Source organism: Pholis gunnellus, assembly GCF_910591455.1.
Source record: "Pholis gunnellus genome assembly, chromosome: 4".
In the NCBI taxonomy this organism is placed as follows: Eukaryota; Metazoa; Chordata; class Actinopteri; order Perciformes; family Pholidae; genus Pholis; species Pholis gunnellus.
The window spans coordinates 7,465,353-7,486,676 of record NC_136530.1 but is presented as its reverse complement, the minus strand read 5'-3'; the positions used below and the strand labels follow the sequence as shown (position 1 = coordinate 7,486,676).

The window sequence follows — 21,324 nt, the reverse complement described above, 5'->3', positions numbered from 1 at the left end:
AAAAGAAAGTCGTGTCATGAATCAGTCCAGAGGAAAAACTGTAAATCTTTGGGCTTTGGTGCACAAGTGCTCAAATCATTTTACACTGTACATTTGCATCCGTCTCTAAACGTGTGCTGGAACATTTCATTTACAATGCTTGATTCTGGATTATTCAGTTTCTGACTGTGAATTTTTCTAAATGTAATTTTTTGGTGGTAACTTTTAGCATTAAAAAAAACTACATTTCCATTCCTTTATTGTACTGGGGTGGAAGCAGTTATCTTAAAGATGGATATCTCAAAGCCTGGGCTGATAAAAACAAACCTTTATGCATGGCTAACTAGCACTCGAGGTAAGTGAGAAAATACATTTGTTCTGTATTTTGGGCAAACAGAGCGGATGCTACAAGTCATCCTGGTGGATTCACTATGAAATAAACTTTGGATAACGAATGGTAAATGAAACTAATGGTGCCCACCACACCGTGTTACAACACCAATCTCAAGTGTGTTGACCTTCTAGACGTGGGCTAAAGAAATTGCATAATTTCAACGAAAAATTGCTTGCTATCAGAATTACAGTGAACTCGCCAAGAACATCTTGAAATCTTGATGCTGCGACAACGTAGTTCATCATCATCATCTTTATCTCATTTCTAAAACAGGGGAAACGTGTTTACCATCACCATCTATCAAGCACATGACACACATTATGCTTCAAATCGTATCAACAATATAGAAAGCCCAGCGTAATTCAATCATAACATCAGTGACATTAAATGAACAAATTAAAACAATGCAATATAACTGAATGATTATATCTTTATTTAAAATTCTCTGGTTTAGAGCCTATAGATATAATCTATATACAAAAAAAAGCAAACAACGTGAATCATAACTACAAGTGGACATACTGTATAAACAGGAGATTAGCCAACCAGTGCCTCTACTTTAAGGCACAAATCCAACAAAGCACAACAACAAACGGAGCCACATGACCAGCTGAGAACTTCTGTGAAGCCGGAGGGGCATCAAACACCGTGACGTTTCTAGAACCTCATTTGGGGCTATTAGTGTGGCTGCAGTAATACACAGATGATTTAGATGCAGGGGAGCCGGAGAGAGGCTTGCACAGCACTTCACCGCAACCAGATCCAGCTGTTTCTGGTTGTAAATGTGTGTTTTAAATGTGTAGAAGTCCCCAGGGGCCGAGGTTCACCATGGGGTACCCCACACCCAGGCCCCTAAAGTACCCCGCCTTTCTTTAGTCCCATGCTCAGCTTCGGGGCCTCACAATCACTACCAGGTGAGATTCTCTCGGTCTTCCTGTCCTGTCCCCCCCCCCCTCCCCCGCCCCCTTCCTATCAGGTTTGTGGTCTGTCTGATCTGGTGTGAGTCCTTCAGGGGTCCGCATTCTGTACAGGAGACCTTATTCACAAATTAACCTCATCTATCAACACAGGAAGAGGAAAAGGAACACAGAACGAATCTTTGAAGTGGGAATGGAGCAGCGCTACTAGCCTCAAAAACACAGTTGGGTATGTAACCCTTTATCATTACAATAGCCCTTTAAAAGCCCTGCCAAGGCATCTGGCTTATGTTTGGACCTGGAACTGGATCCGTTTGTGCGGCAACTCCTACAGCCACCAGTCTGAGAATCCGATGACCAAAGCACACTATACAGGGGAAATTAAAATGCACCTCCATGTGAAATGAAAACATACAAGCATATATATATATATATACATCCTTCACGCAACATGAAACATGTCTCATAGCATTAGTCTATACAGTATTCGTGGCTCATAGTGGCAAGCAGGGGTGATTGCACAAAAACCTTAAGAGTAAATAAAGAACTTCTTGTATTTAAAATAAATTAAAACACCATTTTTGAAATGGTCGTCTCATCCTTCTTTGATTAATAGTATTTGAGAAATAAAAAAACACAATAAATCAGGATAGAGGCCAAGTTGCGTAATATTTGATTGGCAATATAGTAGTGGTATGACACATAAAGTCCAACAGCAATGAAAGCTATCTGCATCAATGGTTTCTACCTCTGCAGTCCATCTCACACAGAGGAAACATAAATCACTCACAAACTCCACAATTCAATTTGAGGCAAAGCATCACCGCTGTTGAGGGTGAATTTGACCCAGTCTGGACATAAAATCTGCCCTTAAAGGTTTAAGACTCCATATCCTTCACTTAATTCAGATTCAGACTAATTGGCACTGATGAGATGATGCAACAAGTCAGGTACTCATCTGAACACACTTGGGAAGGGATTTAACGCGACACTAAGAACTATTGCTGGGAGTAGAAATCAACTTCTAGAATCAAAAAGGTGTAGCGTGAGTCATCGGGCACGACGAGCTGTTACAGCCACTTTTAAAAACATTACATTGTTTGTCTGAGTAGATACCCAGACCTGCTTGTGCAGCAGTTAGGAGAGCTGGCGAAAATGTATCGTCAGCTAAGTTCAGATCATGCCGACCCATGTTGTTTAAGTTGATATACATCTCCTTTTAAAGTAGCTTCGGGGTGGCCTGCAGCCGACTTTTTTTTAGTTTGTGGGTCTTTTTGCCAACAGCGTGACATAATATGAGGAGAAAATGAGCTCATCTACTGCGAACCTGATGCCACTTCAATGACTTGGCATGATTTGCGACGTTCTTCTAGTGCGTAGCCAGTTTAATGTGCACTAAAATGAAGCTAACCATCAAACTGTGCCTTCACCCACATTCATAAACATTCTTGTCTTTCTTCCTCTCGTTTCTTCCATCACTACGAACATCTCTACATATAGAAATTAAAAACAGAACAAATGTTAAAGCTACATTAAGCGATATATTTGATAACAACATAAAATCAAAGAACTCCTGGTAAGTAAACTTCTTGCTCGTACAATGAATCCCGCTGAGAATCAACACCAACCTTCCTGTCCCACATCTCTGCAGTTTTAGTTCCTCAATCCATATATGTGAAACCCAGCTGAGAACATATTTCTCTCAGGAGGTGGCATAAAGGCATAGAGTGAATATCGTCAGTTGGTAGGAAAGGGCTCTTATTGGGATGCGTACTGTCCTCTGTTACCGGCTGTGTGTGTGTGTGTGTGTAACTTGTTTGCTAACACAAGCACTTATTAAGGCAATAGGATATCATAGCTTTGTTGCTGTGGGTTTGGAGTCTTTCGCTTAATGCAGCTTTAAGCACATGTGCTTCAACATCAACAATGATGTCTTCAAAACAATATGCTCCTCTCTCTCTTACAGGAGAAAAGGAGGTCATCAAGGTGTCTTTGAGAGGGGGCTTAGGCACCTGGCGATTGGATGCCGTCCCCTCAGTCAGTCCAGTGGTTGGGGGAGTAGGTGAGGGTGTGAGTGATTGACACATTGGGAGGGAGCAGGGGGCTCAGAGGCTGCAAGCTACAGACCTGATCCCCGGCGTTGCTCCATTGAAATAGACATACAAAAGGGCTGGTTGCAGAATTCACATAGACACTCTCGAATTTAACATATCACACTCATAGGACTTCTCACATAGCATCAGGAGTCTGCAGCGGGCAGCCTACAGAGTCAGGACCGCAGATGACCCCGGTTATTGCCTGATCTAAACACTGTTGACTGCGCATTCAAGGTTGAAGCCCCGGAGTTGGACCCTATCACACAGGTTTAAGGTCTGCAGGCTGCAGCCTCTGTTCCCGACAGCATCAGCCCCGGTCACACAGGACCTGGATTGCGGTGATAGTTGTTATGGTTGCTGTGCTCGGAGTCTGCAATCTGCAGGCTGGGTTTCCTCGCTGGCTCTTCGTTATCGGCGGTGTCTGGCCTTGTGCAACGTGGAGGACGCTTCTTATAGAAGTCTGACACGAAGTGCACCTGCAGAGGAGAGAAGGAAAAAAAGGAAGGAGAGGATTTTAGCTTTGGTCACTTATGGAATATTTTTTCCCAACAGAAATTGGAGTATAAGCATGTAAGGGATACAGAGGAGGGTAAGGGCTGGGCTATAAACTGTGATTACATGTGTCTGGACAGGTCTATGCACAGCTGGTAAGTGACACACTCACACACATCTGAGAGGAACACACAGAGAGCAGGCGCAACCCTTGAAGGCCATAAAACACCAAGCCCAAGAGGGTCTCCACTTGCGCACAACACCGTGAAGGCCAAAGGAGCGCGGTCACTTCCCTATCAATCATACATGGACACACCCACATGCACACACACACTCCACCACTCCAGAATTTCCACAAGGCGGTGCTGACAGCGGCTCACTCAAAAACAGGGAAGTGGCCAAACAATAAAGACTGGATGAAGTGAGCAGAATGGACTTGTTGCCTGAGAAGCTGCCAGCTTAAGTGTGTTGGTTTGTATCAAGTCACACTTTGCTGCTGACACACTCCACTCCCACTCCAATTAAGCTGAAATATGGATTCTTCAGCAGCTGTTCCACTTTGAAAGGGAGTATCACTAACAGAAAGATTTCCATTAAATGTCCTTTTTTTAAAGATCTGGGCCCACTCATGTTTGCTTTTCCTAAAGCCAGAAACCACAAGAGTCAGACTCAAAGTTCAGATGTCATCAGGTTTGAGGCTGGAGCTTCTTCACAGATAATTAAATGTAAATGTGGCCAGTATTTCTAGAGATAAGTTTTAAACTCTTTAGCTTTAAGCTGGTGTCATTAAAATATTGTTAGTAGGCCTATACGATGTCAAACTTTCTGCAAAATGCCAAAATATTACTTCCATTCACTGTATGAGCAACTCGGCATCTTGGTACCAGACCAGAAGTTATGACTGTACTATACTCTAATATGGAAACAGCATTGGAGGAAATCTTAAATCGTGCAACGTTTGCCCTTGAGAGAAGTTGCCGTGGAGACTCACATTGAGTACAGCAACAAGCGCTCCCTGCAGCAGCCCCACCAGCACGTCGCTCCAGTGGTGCTTGTAATCAGAGACTCGGGTGTAACCCACATACACCGCAAAGGCCACCAGGAAGAACTGGATGGTGGGTCGGAGAAGTCTGGCCCACTTAGCCACCAGTCGTGCCTGCACGTAAAGCTGTAGGAAGAAGAGCAGAGGGTGGTAGATCGATGGGTGAGGGGGAGAAGAGAGAGATCAGGGGGGGAGAGACTGTCAACTTGCTATTACACTGAAAAAAAAACATGGCAGAAATGGTTTTGGTCTCCCTAAAAGGTTATCACACCTTAAAAGATTAGGGTAATGTAAATGGTGTTTGGACCAACATCTACAGTATGTGCACTGACATAATAGTTATATATTAACAGACTTGGGGAGTAATGGAATACATGGAACGCTGTTATGTTATTAGGAGACAAACTGTATTCCGATACAGTTACAGAAAAAAGATCAGATTATCGATACCTTGTATTTATTGTTAGCAGGATACCAATTTTAAGACACATTTTACAATGAAGAAGAATACACTACAATGCACATGCGCACACATTTACAACCCTTAATGACACAAGTCTCACACAATGGCCTCTATCGTTAGTGAAAAGGACGGTTTACACACTTTCCAGTTCATCAAGACATGAAACATAAATTTGTAGGAAACGGGCAACCGCTTCAAATTTGTGTTCCAGTAAACGGGACAAACTGGAATATTTGCATGTTAGCTAATTTCATTTCATTTATATTGGTACTGCCGCTGCTCCAAGTTAAAATACGGCTAAACTAATGTGCCGAATGATGCCAGTCCTTGGATGATGTTGTTCCTCTTTTCTGCTTTACAAACAACATTTCCGCATTTTCCTTTTCCTCGTCTTTATTTGCATATTTGGTAGTAAGGAACCCTCCCAACCCTGTATATGCTGACAGAGCAGTGAAGTAATGCAGCGGTCACATTTTTGTTTTACAGGTTCTCTCTGTATTTGCTTAAAGAGATAGCCCGCTGAAGGTTTCAAGGTAGACGGTATCATACTCCAAACACCAAAAACAGAAAAGTCCATTCATTTGAAGCTCTCTAATGCAAAAGCTGTGGCTGGTATGTCTCAAATTGGATTTAACTGTAATGGGGTGTTGAGTATGAATCAAATAAATGTCCACTGTGGACTGAAACCCCTTTCTTACTGGAAAACAGCAGACGCCAATAATTATGAACCTGGCAACAGTACAGACTTCTCCGGGCTTCTGCTGGGCTGCTGTTGAAGGTGCAAAAATTGGCATCACACTACAGTGAGCCCCCCCCCCCCCCCCCCCCCTCGTCACACAGCCGCACTCTGCATTGAACACTTCAGGACATCACAGCCCAGCTCTGTTTGCAGCATTTGACTGGCAAAACGGGTACTGACAGGAATGGACACTGTATTCTGTCTGTTCTTTCAAATGTTCTTTGAACTGAACAATGTTGCTTTGCTTGGCCTCGTGAAGCTCGCTGTCTAGCACTGGTGCCTGGCTTTTAACACAAAGAGATGAGGCCAAGGGTAATGAACTGGACAGGCCTGGAAGACAGAACACAACACATGCCTCGCCTTCATCGTTGCTGGGAAAAAGGCAGCAGAGGCCTCCTGGTCATTTCTCTTAGTGTCCACATTCTTTCACTGAACTCTTGCCTTGTCCTTTTACGGCCACATGCACAAACCGCCTCTGTGAGCCTTTTTGGTCCTTCTCAACAATTAGCCCTCAAGTACGGATCCAAATGCATAAGCCTGTCATCGGATGAGTCCATCTGGGGACTGTTGTGCCTGATTCACACAGAGATATTCGCTTCCTCGTTTACCGTACATAGAGATGCGTATTTACACTGTGTTTTAGTCACGGTTTGAGGCTCACATGCTGTACTTACCGCTAGGAAGAGCATGCAGTACATTCCAAAAGAGGAGTGACCGGAGTAGAAGGACAATCTGGTGAAGAGAAACAACCAAATCGAATGCGTCACACAGGATATTTAAAACTGACCACGATCATTATCGTGTAAATGTGTTAGAATTTCACCCCCCAGACAAACATCAGTATGCGAGTATATTTTCATCTCTAAGCATATTAATACAAGTATGCTACAATAATCTGGGACGCACCGATTCCGATATGGGATACCGGGCTGATACTGACTCAAATAGCTGGATCAGGTATTGAGACAATGGGGCCGATGTATTCAATTACATTTCATGTTCAGATACTATATATATTATATATTAGAATTTGAATTCCTGTTTAAGTTTTGACCAAATTGTTGCTGGTATAAGATTTGTTTTTATGTATTATTATTTTAGGAACTAAATGTTTAAATCATTATATGACATAAAAAATGCATCCCAGTCACTGTATCGCAGTGAGGCATACAGCTTATTAATTAAATACTGGTATTAGATCTATTAGTCCTAATATTGGTATAGGGACTGCCAAAGTCGGATCGGTGCATCCCCAGCTATATCACTGGGATCTCCTCCTCCTCCTACCTGGACTCTGTGACGTCATGAGGGTTGCCGGTGCAGTTGATAACCTTCATGTATCCCGTGCAGACCTTAGGGCTACACACGTCCATGAAGTTCGGTCTCGGGCGGCCGATGGTGAACTTGGCGAGGTCGGTGAGCGACTGGCTAACAGAGGCTCCAAACAAGAAGGTGCCCACTACCTTGTAGAGTGCAGCTGCGTACTGGTTAAAGTCAGAATTAGAGTAAATCCTCTTGCTGTAGACCAGATAAGCCTCTCCCGACGAGATCTGAGGGAAGAGGGAGAACAGTGAAAAGAGTTTTCTTGAGGCCATGATCCAATTTTTAGCATCATTACAATTATTAAGTCGATGAAGTAAAACTCACAATGACGACGGTGCAGGGGATGGTGACAGCCGCCAGCATGCCATGGGTGATGGTGTCTGGTAATAGGGGGTACATGATGCTCTCGTCGTCACAGTAAACCCCTCTTTGATACGGCTTGAACATGATGGTCATGACGATGAAGGGCAGTGCCGCTGTAGCCACAACAAAGCAGAGAAACAACAGTCTGATGAGATAGGTTGGATTCGTCCACTATAGTTGGAGAAATTGAGCTTTTGGTGAAATAAGATGAACGCATTGGACACAGCCAAGATTATAACTGGGCATACAGACCAGGAACAAGGTCGAAGTTAATGGACATCGCTATTTGAGAACAAATGTTTTGGAATAACATATTTGTGCCCTTTCAGACATGACATCATTTAATAAAAGCTGGGAAGTGAAAATGTTTCTCTAAGGATAGCCAAATTGTTTTCTCTCTCCCTCAGGACCTCAAGGTCTAAAAACATAATGATGAAAACAACTCACAAGGAGAGAAAAAAACATTCAGCAGTAAAATGTCAGCAGGGAATTGCAAAAATAAACAGTACAAAGTAGTATTTATATACACAGGCATGTGGGCATATGTAAAAATCAAACATCACAAACATACACAACAGACACAAGAGCGCACACACACACACACACACACACACACTTCCAAGACTGTACACAAATTACTGCGGACACAACTGCAGCTCTTTTGAATGATGTGGCTGTGTGTGCAAAAGTAAGACCAAATATAGCTGCTCAAGGCTCCTGAGTGCACGAATGTCCTTGAGATGTTTCGGAGACATCCATCCAAGAAATACCTCTCTTTCTCTCTCTGGTACGCACGTTCACACTCACGTCACTGCAGTTTGTTGATGTACAAAGGCGCATGCTCTTTGCAAGTGTGTATTGATAAACACATGCTAATGAATACATTGTGCAGATGCTCTTTTGCGCTTCCTCTTTAAAGTCAAACTCCTCTTAAATTGAAGGAGACTGAAGGGAAATCTGGTGGCAAACAACGACTGATTTAAACCCACTGAGGATATACAGCAGAGAGGTGGACTATGGTGCAGGTAGTTTGACAAGTTCTTTTGGATGTTTTTTTTCTTCTTTCCAGCAGTGAAAACCTTTCACCATAGGGATCCACTGTGGACCATAACCTCTAACTTTTTACTACCCCTTTTAAAAGCCTACAATGGTGACCGTTTCATAATCACGAGATTTTGGTGTAAAGTAAGTAGTTACAGTATGTGTGTGAAAGACCTTACTTGATAAACTGGCTAATTTATCACTTTAGTCAAAGTTTACTTGAAAAAGCTAAAAGAAGAAGCTGATTTTAAAACATCGGCTGGTAGCTTGTGATGGATATTTGTCATTATCTTTGACATTTCACATATAAAAAGTGTAAACAATGAATTGATTGAGTTGCAGCCCTACTGAGGAATGTGCTCTCCAGCCTGATATCCACTACCACTGTCCATAATAGGCAGACAGACAGTCTTGAGGCCACTGTGGAAATGCCATACAGCCACACATACTAAACGCAAGAAAAACAGCCATGAAAAAAAACACTGCACACACTTGAAAAGTGCTCTCACCAATAGTATTACATTTCTGTGTAAATGAGGAGTGCACCCCCTCCTATTCTTTAAAAAAAAAAAAAAAAAAGTCTGCAGCTGACCTAATTCCAGGAGGACTTCCAGCGAGACTGACTGATGAGAGACCAAGAGTCCACATGCTGAAGACTGAGACTAAAAGGAAAATATACAACTGGATGGTGGATCAGGATTCAGCTGAGGTGAACACTCTGTAACACCGAGTTCAACTCCACCCTGAAACGAATTTGAAGCGACAGCCTACTGTAAATGTTTGAATACTGACAAACGAATGGCATGTTTTTCTTGAATGCTAGAGGAGCGGGCTGAGCGGTTCAAAAAGATGTGAAGAAGGATGTGTAACAGTTAATGTGACACTAAAACCGTAGCTCATTCTGAGAAAAAACAAACAAACAAACACAGGCACACCATTATGACTTAAATTATCTGTAATAAACACCGGACTGAATAATGAAGCAGAGGAATTACCCTAATAAATGCCTTAATTCACAATAAACAACAAAACGACACCTGTACAATGACACGCTGTGTGTCTCACTCGTGTCCGACATCGCATCAATCCAAGGTGACATGAGACGAGTACGGACATTGTTTAGTTGCACGCCAACTGCACACATGTTCCTCACAGACACTATAAGACAAAGAGTGTTATTGGCTCAGTAAATAAGGGCAGCGGCAAAATAGAAGCTTTGTGTTGAGAGGAGAGTAAACAGTAGCGCTCTATAGGATAAACACATGATTGCAGATGGACTCCTGGTAACCTTGGAGGAGCTGGGTTTAAACCAGACAGACAGGGAAGGAAAAAACACAGAGAGAGACCAATGGATTTCAACACAGTATTTATACACGGAAAGGCTCTAATCTTCTTAGAGAGGAGGAATCTCAACTCCCACCTTTAATATTTCAACACAAGATGTTGAAGTAAAAAACACAGCCGCCTTATCAGCCAACATGGCCTTCAGATTTGACAGTTTACCGCACAAAATGGACATTTTGTTGGCAGATTTATTATGGGTGAAATGCTAAATAAAAAAAAGAGCCAAACTAGCCGTTTCCAACTTTTAGACGAAGCTAAATTAACCGACTGCTGGATAAAGTCTTTTTCCACATTTTTTCCTCTTAGCACCACCAACATCCTGTTTGTGGAAAGTTAATTGCAACATTGTCGCATAAAGGGGAGCCCCCTGCTATGAATTTACTGATGGGACTTTTGGTTACAGGCATGAACGCGGTATTAATCTTCTCATCAAGCTCCAGAAAGAGAATAAGCATACTCCCCATACTTGCTTTAACCAACACATGCAGTAAATACAAATATTTGACTAATTTTAGTACAGGCAATTTCACCAACCGACGCCTTTCCAACGCATGTACTCCACCTCCCTGCTCTTTGTCTAAAAACCCTCGTCTCTTTGTGAGCAGCAGCAGCTGGAGGACACCTGTCCCCGCACAGCGACTTCCCACAAGCCACCGGCCACCAGACGCCTACTGGGTCGCTGTTATCACATCTACCAGCCGTGTCAGGACGTGGTAAATCGGGCGTATAAAGTCTTATTCCACATATTTTCCTTTTAGTGCCACCAAAATCCTGTTTGTGACAACCACAGCACAATATATGTTCTCTTGTATTTAACTAACATCCTGTCTCAGACGCCTCGGGGGAGAACCCCGGCATGAATTTATTGATGTGGCAGCTTCTGCATCTGTATCCTGCTTCCAGCTGGCAAGAGACCTTTCCATCTCATCATCACCTCACTAAACTGATACAGTGTCATTACAGGAGTTATTACGACGACTACTAATGCAAAGCACTGCATATCCAGCTATAACTGCTTGGTCTTTAAACGTATTGAATTTTCAAAATATGATCTTAAACATTTCCAGACTCCTCATATATCCGCTATGGACAAATATGCTATTTGATAACGTAATATTATCAGACATGAAAATAAATATTGCTCTTTGGTGTTGGAGGGTCAAATCCATTGCTTGGGGGGCATTATGACAGGATATCTGTTTCCACTCTGCATATTATGTTTATGTCCAACCTTTTAAGCCTAGTGGAATATTTGCATTCAAGACAGCAAATGGAGCCGCAAACAAAAGTAAAAGGAAAGACTTGTAATGTAACGCAAATCAATACTACATAACAGCAAGTTGTAAAGGTGTGTGTAAGATTGTGCCTGGACAAAGTGTATGTACTTTATGCAGCATGGTGAATGTCACTTTAAAATGACAGGAGGAGAAAATCATTTCTAGTGAGGTGGTACATTAACTTCAAACTGTTTTATGAAGCTTTTAACACTTGCCAGAGCGAGGCCATTTATCACGGCAGAGCGAAAGAGAAATTAAGTGAAAATCTTCAAAGGGAGGTGCCACAGGCTAATGAAATATACCACCTTCTTCAACCTCACAAGCTCACAAAAGGCTGAATTGCTGTTGCGTGTACACCGATGACATTTTACAATTACATTCGTGGGTGTCATTTGTATTTATCTGTTTAGTCATATGCTAAAGGTTTCTAATGAGTCTCTTTGCTATTACTAAATCCTCTTAAACAAACTGGGATTTTGCCAGTTTGCCACACATTTCATGGAATGAGTGAAGTCAAAACACCTGGCCTTAAATAACCCTCCGCTGGCTTGTAAAAAAAAGAAGGAATTTTTCATTTCTGTGCTCATAAATGAAACACTAATTTAGCTGACACATGACTTTAACTTGATAGTCATAAATTACAAGAAAAAATAAAAGCGCTCAAATAAAATGATGTTAAGAGTCTGGACTGCCGTCACGGTCAGAATGTGTGGTGCATCCTGAGGTGTGCGAGCGTGTCTCATGAGCGGTGCCTCTGATCAAATCTGCAAGGAACAAACCAGCCACTCTCTTAAAAAGCAGGCACGCATACACAGCTCAAAAATAGACCCTTCGGCAGACAAATTAGGTCACTGGGATACCATGAGACAACCCCACAACCTAAACTGACACTGCTCCAGAGCTGGTAGAGGTGGGGGGAGGGGGGGGAGGGTACAGGAGAACCTTCTCTTTAGACACCTGCTTTTTTTGGATGGAGGCAAGGAAACGCAGCCAGTCTGGAATGTAGCCAGGAAGCTAATCTCCATCTGCCAGTCACTCAAAAAACTCCTGCCTGAGCCCCTAATGGGAGCCTGTTTGAAGTCGCAGGATGCAGAGCTCAAGCTTTCCCGTCTCAGATTAAGAAAGGCCCATTTTAGAGTAGAGGCTTTGGTTCCATTCTGGGAAGTTTTAAGGCTTTTCATTTACCCGGTCGCAAATAGGCATTCACCCGTAGTGGCACCTCGGTGTCTTCCCCCTGCTGAAGTGGGCATTAGTGGGCAACAGAGAGCCGAGTAATTGATGAAGACTGCGTGTCAAGAGGAGCATTAAACAGTCAGAGGAGCGTCACGGAAAAGTTCAGCATTAATTGATACCACGGGCAAACAAAGATGCCAGTGAGAGAAGGGATATGCTTTCCTCCATTCCTTCCACCACTGCTGATTCACATCCTCCATTCTGCCCCCCCCCCCCCCTCTCTTATTCAAAGTCATTCATTCTTCTCTCTGGAGCTGCGTCTCTCTGTCATTCTCTTGATGGCAGCGTCCTCCCACACACTTCTCCTTCTGTTGTAAATATAGAGGTCTCGATGGGATGGTGCTTTATTTAGCTGGCAGATGTGCAATTACGAAGGACCATTTGGACCACAATAGCACTCTGGAGCTGAGATTCAAGGCCTGTCACGTCCTCTCTGTCTCTCTTTCTCTCTCTCTCTCTCTCTCTCTCTCTGTGGCTTGCTGGTTGTTGTTGTTTTTTCTGTCTTTGTCCTAACTCACATTTGCCACTAAAGAAAAAGTTGACGCCTCGATCATCTGGAAGTTGCTTCAGTGGTTTGAGAGTGCCTCACACCTACTTGCCCTGGTTTCTCTGACATAACCTGCTGCACCTGTACAACCATGTGGACGGACAATTATTCTCCTCAATTTGAAAAACATACAGTCTGGGTTTTCATTATGCATATTTTCAAGGCGTGTAAAACCTGTGTGCGTGTGTGTGTGTGTGTGAGAGAGAAGGGTGTTCTCATGCCCCAGGGCTGCCCTGTTTGGTCTAAAACTTTCCTTCAGGGTCAGAGCTGGAACATTTTCTTCTCCTACGAATTTCTTCGACTCTCATTTCTCGTCTTCCCCGTGCGAAGGTCACTCTGGGAGTTCCTACTTTCTATATTCACCCCTCCTTTCCAAGCCATCTTTTCCGTCTGTTGATAGCTCTCGCTTCCTCTCACATTAACGCCATTCTTTCTGTAATTGTCACCCACGTCTCACTCTTTATCATTTACTCCATCTGACTTTCATGCCTCCAACTCTCATCCCCTCCCACTTTTCTTTTTTATGTTTCCACTTTTTTTTTTTTTTGCCAGCGCTCTTTTGTTTCTTCCTTCCAATACAAACATGTGTGGTTGAAATGACAGCAAGGAACCTCTAGCCCTAAAGCTCTATCAACATGCTGTTACAGACCTTTACAAGGTGGCTCAAAACAAAACAACTAAAGCTCCCTCCTTCTGACTGTCTCACCCCAAGCTGGACTGACTAATGTGGAAGGTATGTGCTGAGCCTACAACCTCTGCCGCCGTTGGCCTCTGGAATTCTAATTCACACAAGGAACGCCCAACTTCACCAGTCACACCAAATCCTCCTGCTGCTGCTGCTGCAGCTAGTGCCCATTCTTTATTTCTAATCCTGCTGTTTGGCTCCGTGCATCATTTACGCATGCTTAGGTCTAAGCAGTGCAGAAGGAGACAGGGTGGCAGGCGAGGGCGTAGTGGTGGTGGGAGGGACAGCTAAATCTGGCAATCAAAGAGTCTGGGGTTTGGAGGGGATCAAAGACGTCGGCCACACAGGTTTAAACCTAAACCATAAAAAGGTCTGCAGGAAGAGTTGGAACTATCATGAATGGTGCTGAGCTTCTCTGAAAGGTCACTAGATGCTTTGCTGTGTCGTCTGCACATCATTGCTGTATACATATATACTAATTATTCAGTATGCAAATGACTATGTTTGGTGGTTCCCTGACACCAGTGATATTGTTCGTGTTTCTTTAAATGAGGACCACATGTTCCAAAATTCTGGTCCCTGTCCAAAAAGCAATCTTCGCTCACTCTGGCTTTCCTTTTATATTCTTATATTTCTTTTTACTGGAAAGAATAAACATGTTGGCAGGACTTATAATCTGCCTTTAAAAAGACACTGGAAAGCTACACAAGAACAGCAGGCGCGAACAGTTTTTACGTGCAAAGCCATTAAGAAAGTTTCTCATGAAATCCAAAATAAAGGTGGTTGAAACTGTCAATTTTCTCCTCATTCATGTCTTAAAACAATAACAACTATTAGAAATACATCAAAAAGGGACACTCACAATAGTGCCTCTCCCACAAATTCCTACATTTTCTTCCAGCTCAACAGTTGAGCTTTTTAAAATCTGTGTACTTTAAAGTCTCAAAATGAATGTGGTTTCTCACCCACTTTAGAGTATGACTGATAAAGGACTTTAGAAGTTTACCCGAAATCCTTAAGCAATTAAGGTCATTAAAGACAAGGAGAAGAATAAGCCAGGCTCATATTTCTTGTTGTTGTTTTTTGTTAAAAGGGCTTCAGTTTCCATGACAGAGCTCTCCTGAGGAAAACAATTCCCATCAAGCGTCTTCGCGGCCTTTCACTGAGAACTCGGGGCGATCAGTCTTCCCAACACAACAGCATGAGAGGCCCGGCTCCCCGGAGACACCGCAGCGCCAACAAACTCTAACAGACTTCCAGCGAGGCCAAAGAATAGAGCATGGGCATATTCACATGCACCAACAGTCTAAAAAGGATGAAAATAAGGCGAGGACAACACAGCAGCTCTTTTGTTTACAGCTGTGGGGCTTTGGGAGCAAACTCTATTGTAGATCAGGTAATGAATAGGTCAATAACAAGATGCTAATACAAAATTAAATAACTCCACTGTGTGTATGTATGTGAAGACTCTGCTGGCTGTGAGCTCAAATCCACAGAGTAGTATGAACACAAAACTAATTAATAGAATACTATAACGCCGTGTCATCCTTATTCTAGCACAGCTGTGTCTTGCAAATACAAAAAGAGAATCACATGACAGGGAAATTAAACTTCAGCTGAATAGACTTTAAACAGAACTGGTTTGTCACTACCGACTTCACAGCACAAAGCCGACACATGGAAAAACAAAATTGTGCGTGAGCGTGTCTTGCACCAATTTGCTGCCTCGAGGCCTTTTAGTCCCACATACTTACTTTGAGTATCTCACACATTACTCATAACACACAGCTCGTTTGCAAGCACCCGAGTCATGCAGCAATGCGAGCTGTGGTCCTCCTCTGACTCCCGAACCACCTTCGTCTGCAGTACTGCACCTATACGAGTCTGAGCTGTGCGCAGGGAGAGGTTAAACCCCGGCCTTTCCGCTCTGTGCTCTCAGCCAACACCCACCGTCTGTTTGTGCCGAGTGTAGACTTACACGGCAGAGGAGGAGGAGAGAGGAAGGGAGGGATACAATGAAGAAAGAATGGAGAAGAAGAAGGGAGGCCAAGCTTTAAATGAACAATAAACTCGTGACCAAGGCTGATATTTGATGTCCCACATGAACTAGACAGATAATACAACAACCTTTGTGTTGGAGGAAATAGAAAACCACTTCTTTGTTATAAGCAACCATTTTGTGTGATTCTCCATTAAGAAATTCAGTGATAGTGTTTGACGTTGCATGAACATAAAAGAAGGCACATCCACAGCAACAGTTGTTAGTTTGACCTGGGCAGGGCAGGGTGTGAATGACAGAGAGCATGCCAAAGAAATCGTTCTGTGACTGTATTACATGACGAGAGAGAGAGAGAGAGAGAGAGAGACGTGTACTACGCTGTATGAGTAGAGAATAGGAGATATTTTGTGCGAGTGAGATATTTAGACTCAGCTTTAGATAATTATTTAGAGAAGAAGTGCCCACTGTAGAAGAAAAGCTAAAGAAGATAAAGTCACCATGACGTAACCCATTGACTGCGGTTTTGAAGACTTGAGTTGGCATTTAGGCCGTCGCTATCTTTTAATTTGGAACCAGAAGTGACACGGGGGTTTGGAGGGGGTGGAGCTAAGTTCAACCGAACGCTAAATAAGACATTTTTAGGAGACCAAAATGCTACAATTATCTTTCATGAACTGAAAACGCACTTTGAAAGGCTTTAAGTTATGTGACAAAAACACAGACAACACCCAAACCGGACAACATCATGGTATCGACCTGTCAATCAAAAGGTAGCCACGCCCGAAAGCGTGCCCTGCTTTATCGTCTATTTTACTCTAAATAGGTCCGTCGTTTACTAAATGAACATCATGCTGTATTGAAGAAGACTTGAAACTAGCGATTGAGACCATAAACTCATGTTTACAATGTTTACTGAGGTAATAAATCAAGCGAGAAGGAAGGTCATTTTCTCATAGACTTCTATTCAACCGGACTATTTGTAACCAGAGGAGTGGTCACCTGCTGACCGGTAGAAAGAATGCAAGTTTAAGGCTCTTCCGCATTGGCTTCACACTACAAAACCGTATGTTCACATACGAGTGTTTACAATAAGAAATGTAAATATTTCCAAAATGCAGTCACAACCCATCTCAAAACTCAGTTTCCATTTAGGCTAATGGCTAGCATAATTACAAGCTCTACCATGTTGTTATTATATGGCTGGGGCAACCTCACATAAGCTTGGGGTTGATATGACATTTATTTGGGTGGCTGACGTGGGTGGCAAAGGGGAAGGGCGAGGCAACAGGGTGGGATGCCACTATCCAGACCTGACAGACCAACCAACCAAACCCAGACGTTAATCCCAGACTTGTGACAGCAAAATGGTGAGGCTTATCAAGTTCAGCAGTCTGTGGATGTTCCCACAGACGGAAAAACACCCCTAAGCTCTCCGAAAAGCCGGGGGGGGGGATGAAACTGCACAGCAGAGCAGATCCGCACAAGCATGTGCTCACCATCCTTTTCTACGTTCTCCCTCCGACTTCCTGCCACTATCACCAGTGCAGACACAACAGGAGATGAACACGCCGCCAAACACCAGACCATTACGCAACACATGTCTGTCAAGGGCTTGTGGCATTAATACATAAACCCAAAGTCCCACCACAGTCCCACCCCAGTGGTACATTCCACATACACACAAAAATCTCTGAGGCTGAAAACGGCCTTTTCTCTGCAGTGAGGACTTCTCACTTATACTGTTTTTTTGTGATGTAAATGTTATTATGAACTTTATCATTATTATAATGGTAGACCACAAGTGTCACGTAGATTTATGAAGCATGATGGTCTAGAAATGTACGTAGGTATTAATGAATCTATTGTAAATGATGCATCTATTGATTGTTACCAGCAGCGACAGCGAGTGGCTGGTTTTGTTTTCAACTTGTGAGCCTGTGTGTGTGTGTGTGTGTGTGTGTGTGTGTGTGTGTGTGTGTGTGTGTGTGTGTGTGTGTGTGTCGTCATGGCAATTATGTTTTCCTGGGGACACCTATTGTTGCTGGAACTAACACAGACGTGGTTTTGAGTCCATTTGACAGACACAACTTTACAGGTTTGTAGTTACAAAGTACAAAGATGGGTGTGGTCCGGACAAGGGCGCCAGGAGTAGAGGGTAAGAAGTGTGGACAGCCCCCCCCCCCGCTCATATTCAGTTCCATTCACAAAAGACAACAACTCATTATGTGTTCATTGCTCAGAGGGGGAAGGAGACAAACACATGTGGTGTAGTTGCCGCAACAATGGAAAACAACAAGCTAACCCTGTGGAACACTGAAGTTAAATGCAAAACAATGGTCTATGGAGAAATGTGGAAGTAACATCCTGAGAAATGCACTGTATGTGGGGAATTCTAGAGAAGAGAAAATATTGAAGAAAATGAGGAATAAGCGGCACACACACGCATATCACATTTCCATAAACAAACATTGAGCTTCCTGAGGCTCTGTAAAGTCATGCAAAGTTTGTGCGGAGTTGTTGGGAGCGTGCAGCAGGCCTGCGAGGAGAATGAACGTATTTCCTCTTGTGTTTTCACCATGGTCCCACCACTTAATGTCACATTTCAGCCTGGACAATATTGCAGTAGGGATGTGCATAAACAAACGGGATGAATCCTCTTTTTATAATATTGGACTGCATTGGAAACACAGTTGCTTCATTTATAAAGAGAGACAGGGATGAAAACAGCTCCGGTGTTGTCCCGCAGATCTTTCCTCCAATTAAAAACATGTCTTCGTGTCACTTTAACGTGAAAATAAAAGAAAGCATTCCTGAGTTGCTGTCATGGCTGCAAAACACGCAAACACACCAATCGACTGACAAGAAACTGCTGCAACCACAAACACGTGATCTTTATCAGATTATAGGGAAAAGAATTCCCGCTGACACCATTAAAGTGCAATTCCTAGATAACAGGCAGATTATGCTGACGTATAGTTTCGTACTTAAGTGTCCATAACTTACCAACTACAACGCACAGCACGTCCATCAACACGTACAACTTCTTCTTCCTCAGCTCCTTCATCTTCTTTCCGTTCATTCACGTTAAAATCAATAACTTTTAAGAGCGAGTCACTACTTTCTGATTGAGACCAATCAGAAAGTAGTCGGCGCTCGCTCGCTTTGGAATAAAAAGTGCAGGCTATGACAGCCTGGTAACCGGCACTACGAGTTCTTCCGGGATCCCCTTCTCTTCCCTACCTGTGCTGACATTGACAGCAAAGGTGTGTGTGTGTTTGTGTGTGTGGCTTTCTTTAAACGGCCGCCTGTTAAAAACTCGCCCCTGAGCAGATTCGCAGCAGCACTGGAGTCGTGCGTCCCTTTGCGCGCATTACTGCTTCGGGTACAAAACCAGAACTGGGAGAGATCCTCCGATTTCACAGCGCCGAAGGCGTCCGGGGAATCCAGTACACACTGTTTTCTCGGCACACACCACGCCACCGCACTGGTCCCTCCTCCTGACTTCCTCGTCTGGCTCCTCTCTGGTTCCTCTCTGGCTCTCTGATCATCGCCAGGCTCGAATATTTGTTTTACGCACAGACGAGCAAAGAGCGCGAGAGAAAACCTTTCAGTGGTTTTGCTTGGTTTTTCTCCCCCTGCTTTGCAAACCAACGTTTTTATGTCGTTTGAGTAGAGAGGACTTAAACATTGTGCGAATCAGAGCAGTAGGAAGTGCCCGACAACAGTAAATATGACACAAACTGCGCTGTCAGATCAAAAGTACTATAAATGGAGGGAATAAAGTAATATCCTAAAGCTATTGACTGCCATTGCACCTGATCTCATTATCTGGACTAATCTGGATTTAATTATTGGATTTAGCCCTACAATACGGCTGTGGCTGTAATTGAGGACTCAGCTCTCTGAACTCGTCACATAGATGAGTGCCCTATATTATCTCATCCCATCATGCACTCCATTTACCCCATGAATGATCCACAGGGGAAAAACACTTGAACTGTTACATTTAGTTGAGAACTTAATCTTTTCCTCGAGTGCACTCTTCTCCCATATGAGAGAGATTTATATTGAAGCTGACTAAAAAGCAAACAGGTTCTAAATAAGACGCAAACACACATTAGTCAACACCTTCACGTCACTGAGACGTGTACACAAGTGTGTGTGTGTGTGTGTGGATGGGGGGGGGGGGGGGGGGGGGGGGGGGGGGGGGGAGATATAGAGGATAAAACTTCCAGCTTAATTAAAGCAGGAGGACCTGCTGGGACTGCAGCAGCATTAGCACGACTTAACACCAGCATGACTCCATCCAGTCAGGATGTTTCCCCACCAGCAGCCAATACCAGGCCACCCCCCTCTGCCAACATGCAGCCATGTGCCTAGTACTTCGGAGTCATTTGTGTGTATTAATAGTTTACTCTTTTTGCATGACAAACACCTCGTTTACCCCCAAGTCTATTAGTTCAGCACCATTGAGTTTAGAAGATACTCTTAAAACGAACAAACTCTGCACAGTTGCAAGAAGAAGGTAGAATTAAATGCACTGAAATAAGAGTATTTAGCACCGTTCAGCTTTCAAAGACAACTTGAGTTTGTGAGTGAAACAATAACATGCAGAAGGATATCAGGTGGGAAAAGGAACAGCATGGAGAGGTCAGGGCCACACTAGAGGGAATATATTTAAAACTGAGCTTTTTCTGCCCCCTTCTGGTTGTTTCTAACAGCAACAAGTTTAGCAGGCAGAATCTCTTAAAGAAGTAAAGATTGACCTTCTCAAACAACAGTTTTTTCTTGACTCTGCACAGATGGCATAACCATAAACCAACACAGATATTAACACAGATATGGACAAATTCTCAATATCTTAAAGTCTAATTAGAAGGACCTGGTTCTCTTAGTGTGATCCAATCCGCACGTTCAAAGTCAGGAAACTGGAATGTCCTTAAAATAATTAATTTGCAACAAAAAAATTGCAAATAAAAAATGTATTCCTGTCAAGATGTACTGCTTGTTGTCATGGCCAGAATGAAAACATGAGGGACTACACTCTCACAGAAAACAGGGTTGGAGAAACATTGCCTCCAAATCGCATGAATTTTAAAACTAGTCAGCTTGACAACTGCACAAAAATGAAAAATGTTAAAAATGTAAGTTGGGGACAAAGTGCAGCAATGCTTGTTCACAGTTACAATAATTGATAATCGATACATTTTCAACTGCCTTCTTCACAGTTCATTAGTTAGAGGTTGAAGTGGGAGCCACCTTCTCTGAGCAGAAGTTTTTTGTCGTGTGTTGAGAGTTGGAGATCTAGGTGGTCAGGCACTGGAGGACAGATGTTCTGCTTTATCCAAATTAATAATAAATTAATAAGAGGTTCAGATTGAGAAGTTGAC

General features: G+C 43.1%; 1 protein-coding gene across 1 annotated transcript; it reads right to left on the bottom strand.

The window, feature by feature from the left end:
* Positions 1 to 1,347: 1,347 nt before the first annotated feature.
* Positions 1,348 to 19,406, bottom strand: plpp2b (phospholipid phosphatase 2b). Its single transcript, XM_079158058.1, has 6 exons — positions 18,938 to 19,406; positions 7,770 to 7,921; positions 7,410 to 7,672; positions 6,797 to 6,854; positions 4,870 to 5,046; positions 1,348 to 3,862 (listed from the first exon to the last, which is right to left on the bottom strand). Exons 1-6 carry the CDS (start codon positions 19,011 to 19,013, stop codon positions 3,704 to 3,706), a joined length of 885 nt encoding a protein of 294 aa, XP_079014184.1. The 5' UTR covers positions 19,014 to 19,406; the 3' UTR covers positions 1,348 to 3,703.
* Between the last annotated feature and the right edge of the window lie 1,918 nt (positions 19,407 to 21,324).

Bases quoted from the DNA above. Each gene is read 5' to 3' on its own strand.
- plpp2b (XM_079158058.1), bottom strand. From the start codon at position 19,013: ATGAACGGAAAGAAGATGAAGGAGCTGAGGAAGAAGAAGTTGTACGTG. The intron at 7,922-18,937 runs GTAAGTTATGGA...TTGTGGCTACAG, and splicing joins CGTGCTGTGCGTTGTAGTTG to CGGCACTGCCCTTCATCGTC. The intron at 5,047-6,796 runs GTAAGTACAGCA...TTCTTCCTACAG, and splicing joins ACTGCATGCTCTTCCTAGCG to CTTTACGTGCAGGCACGACT.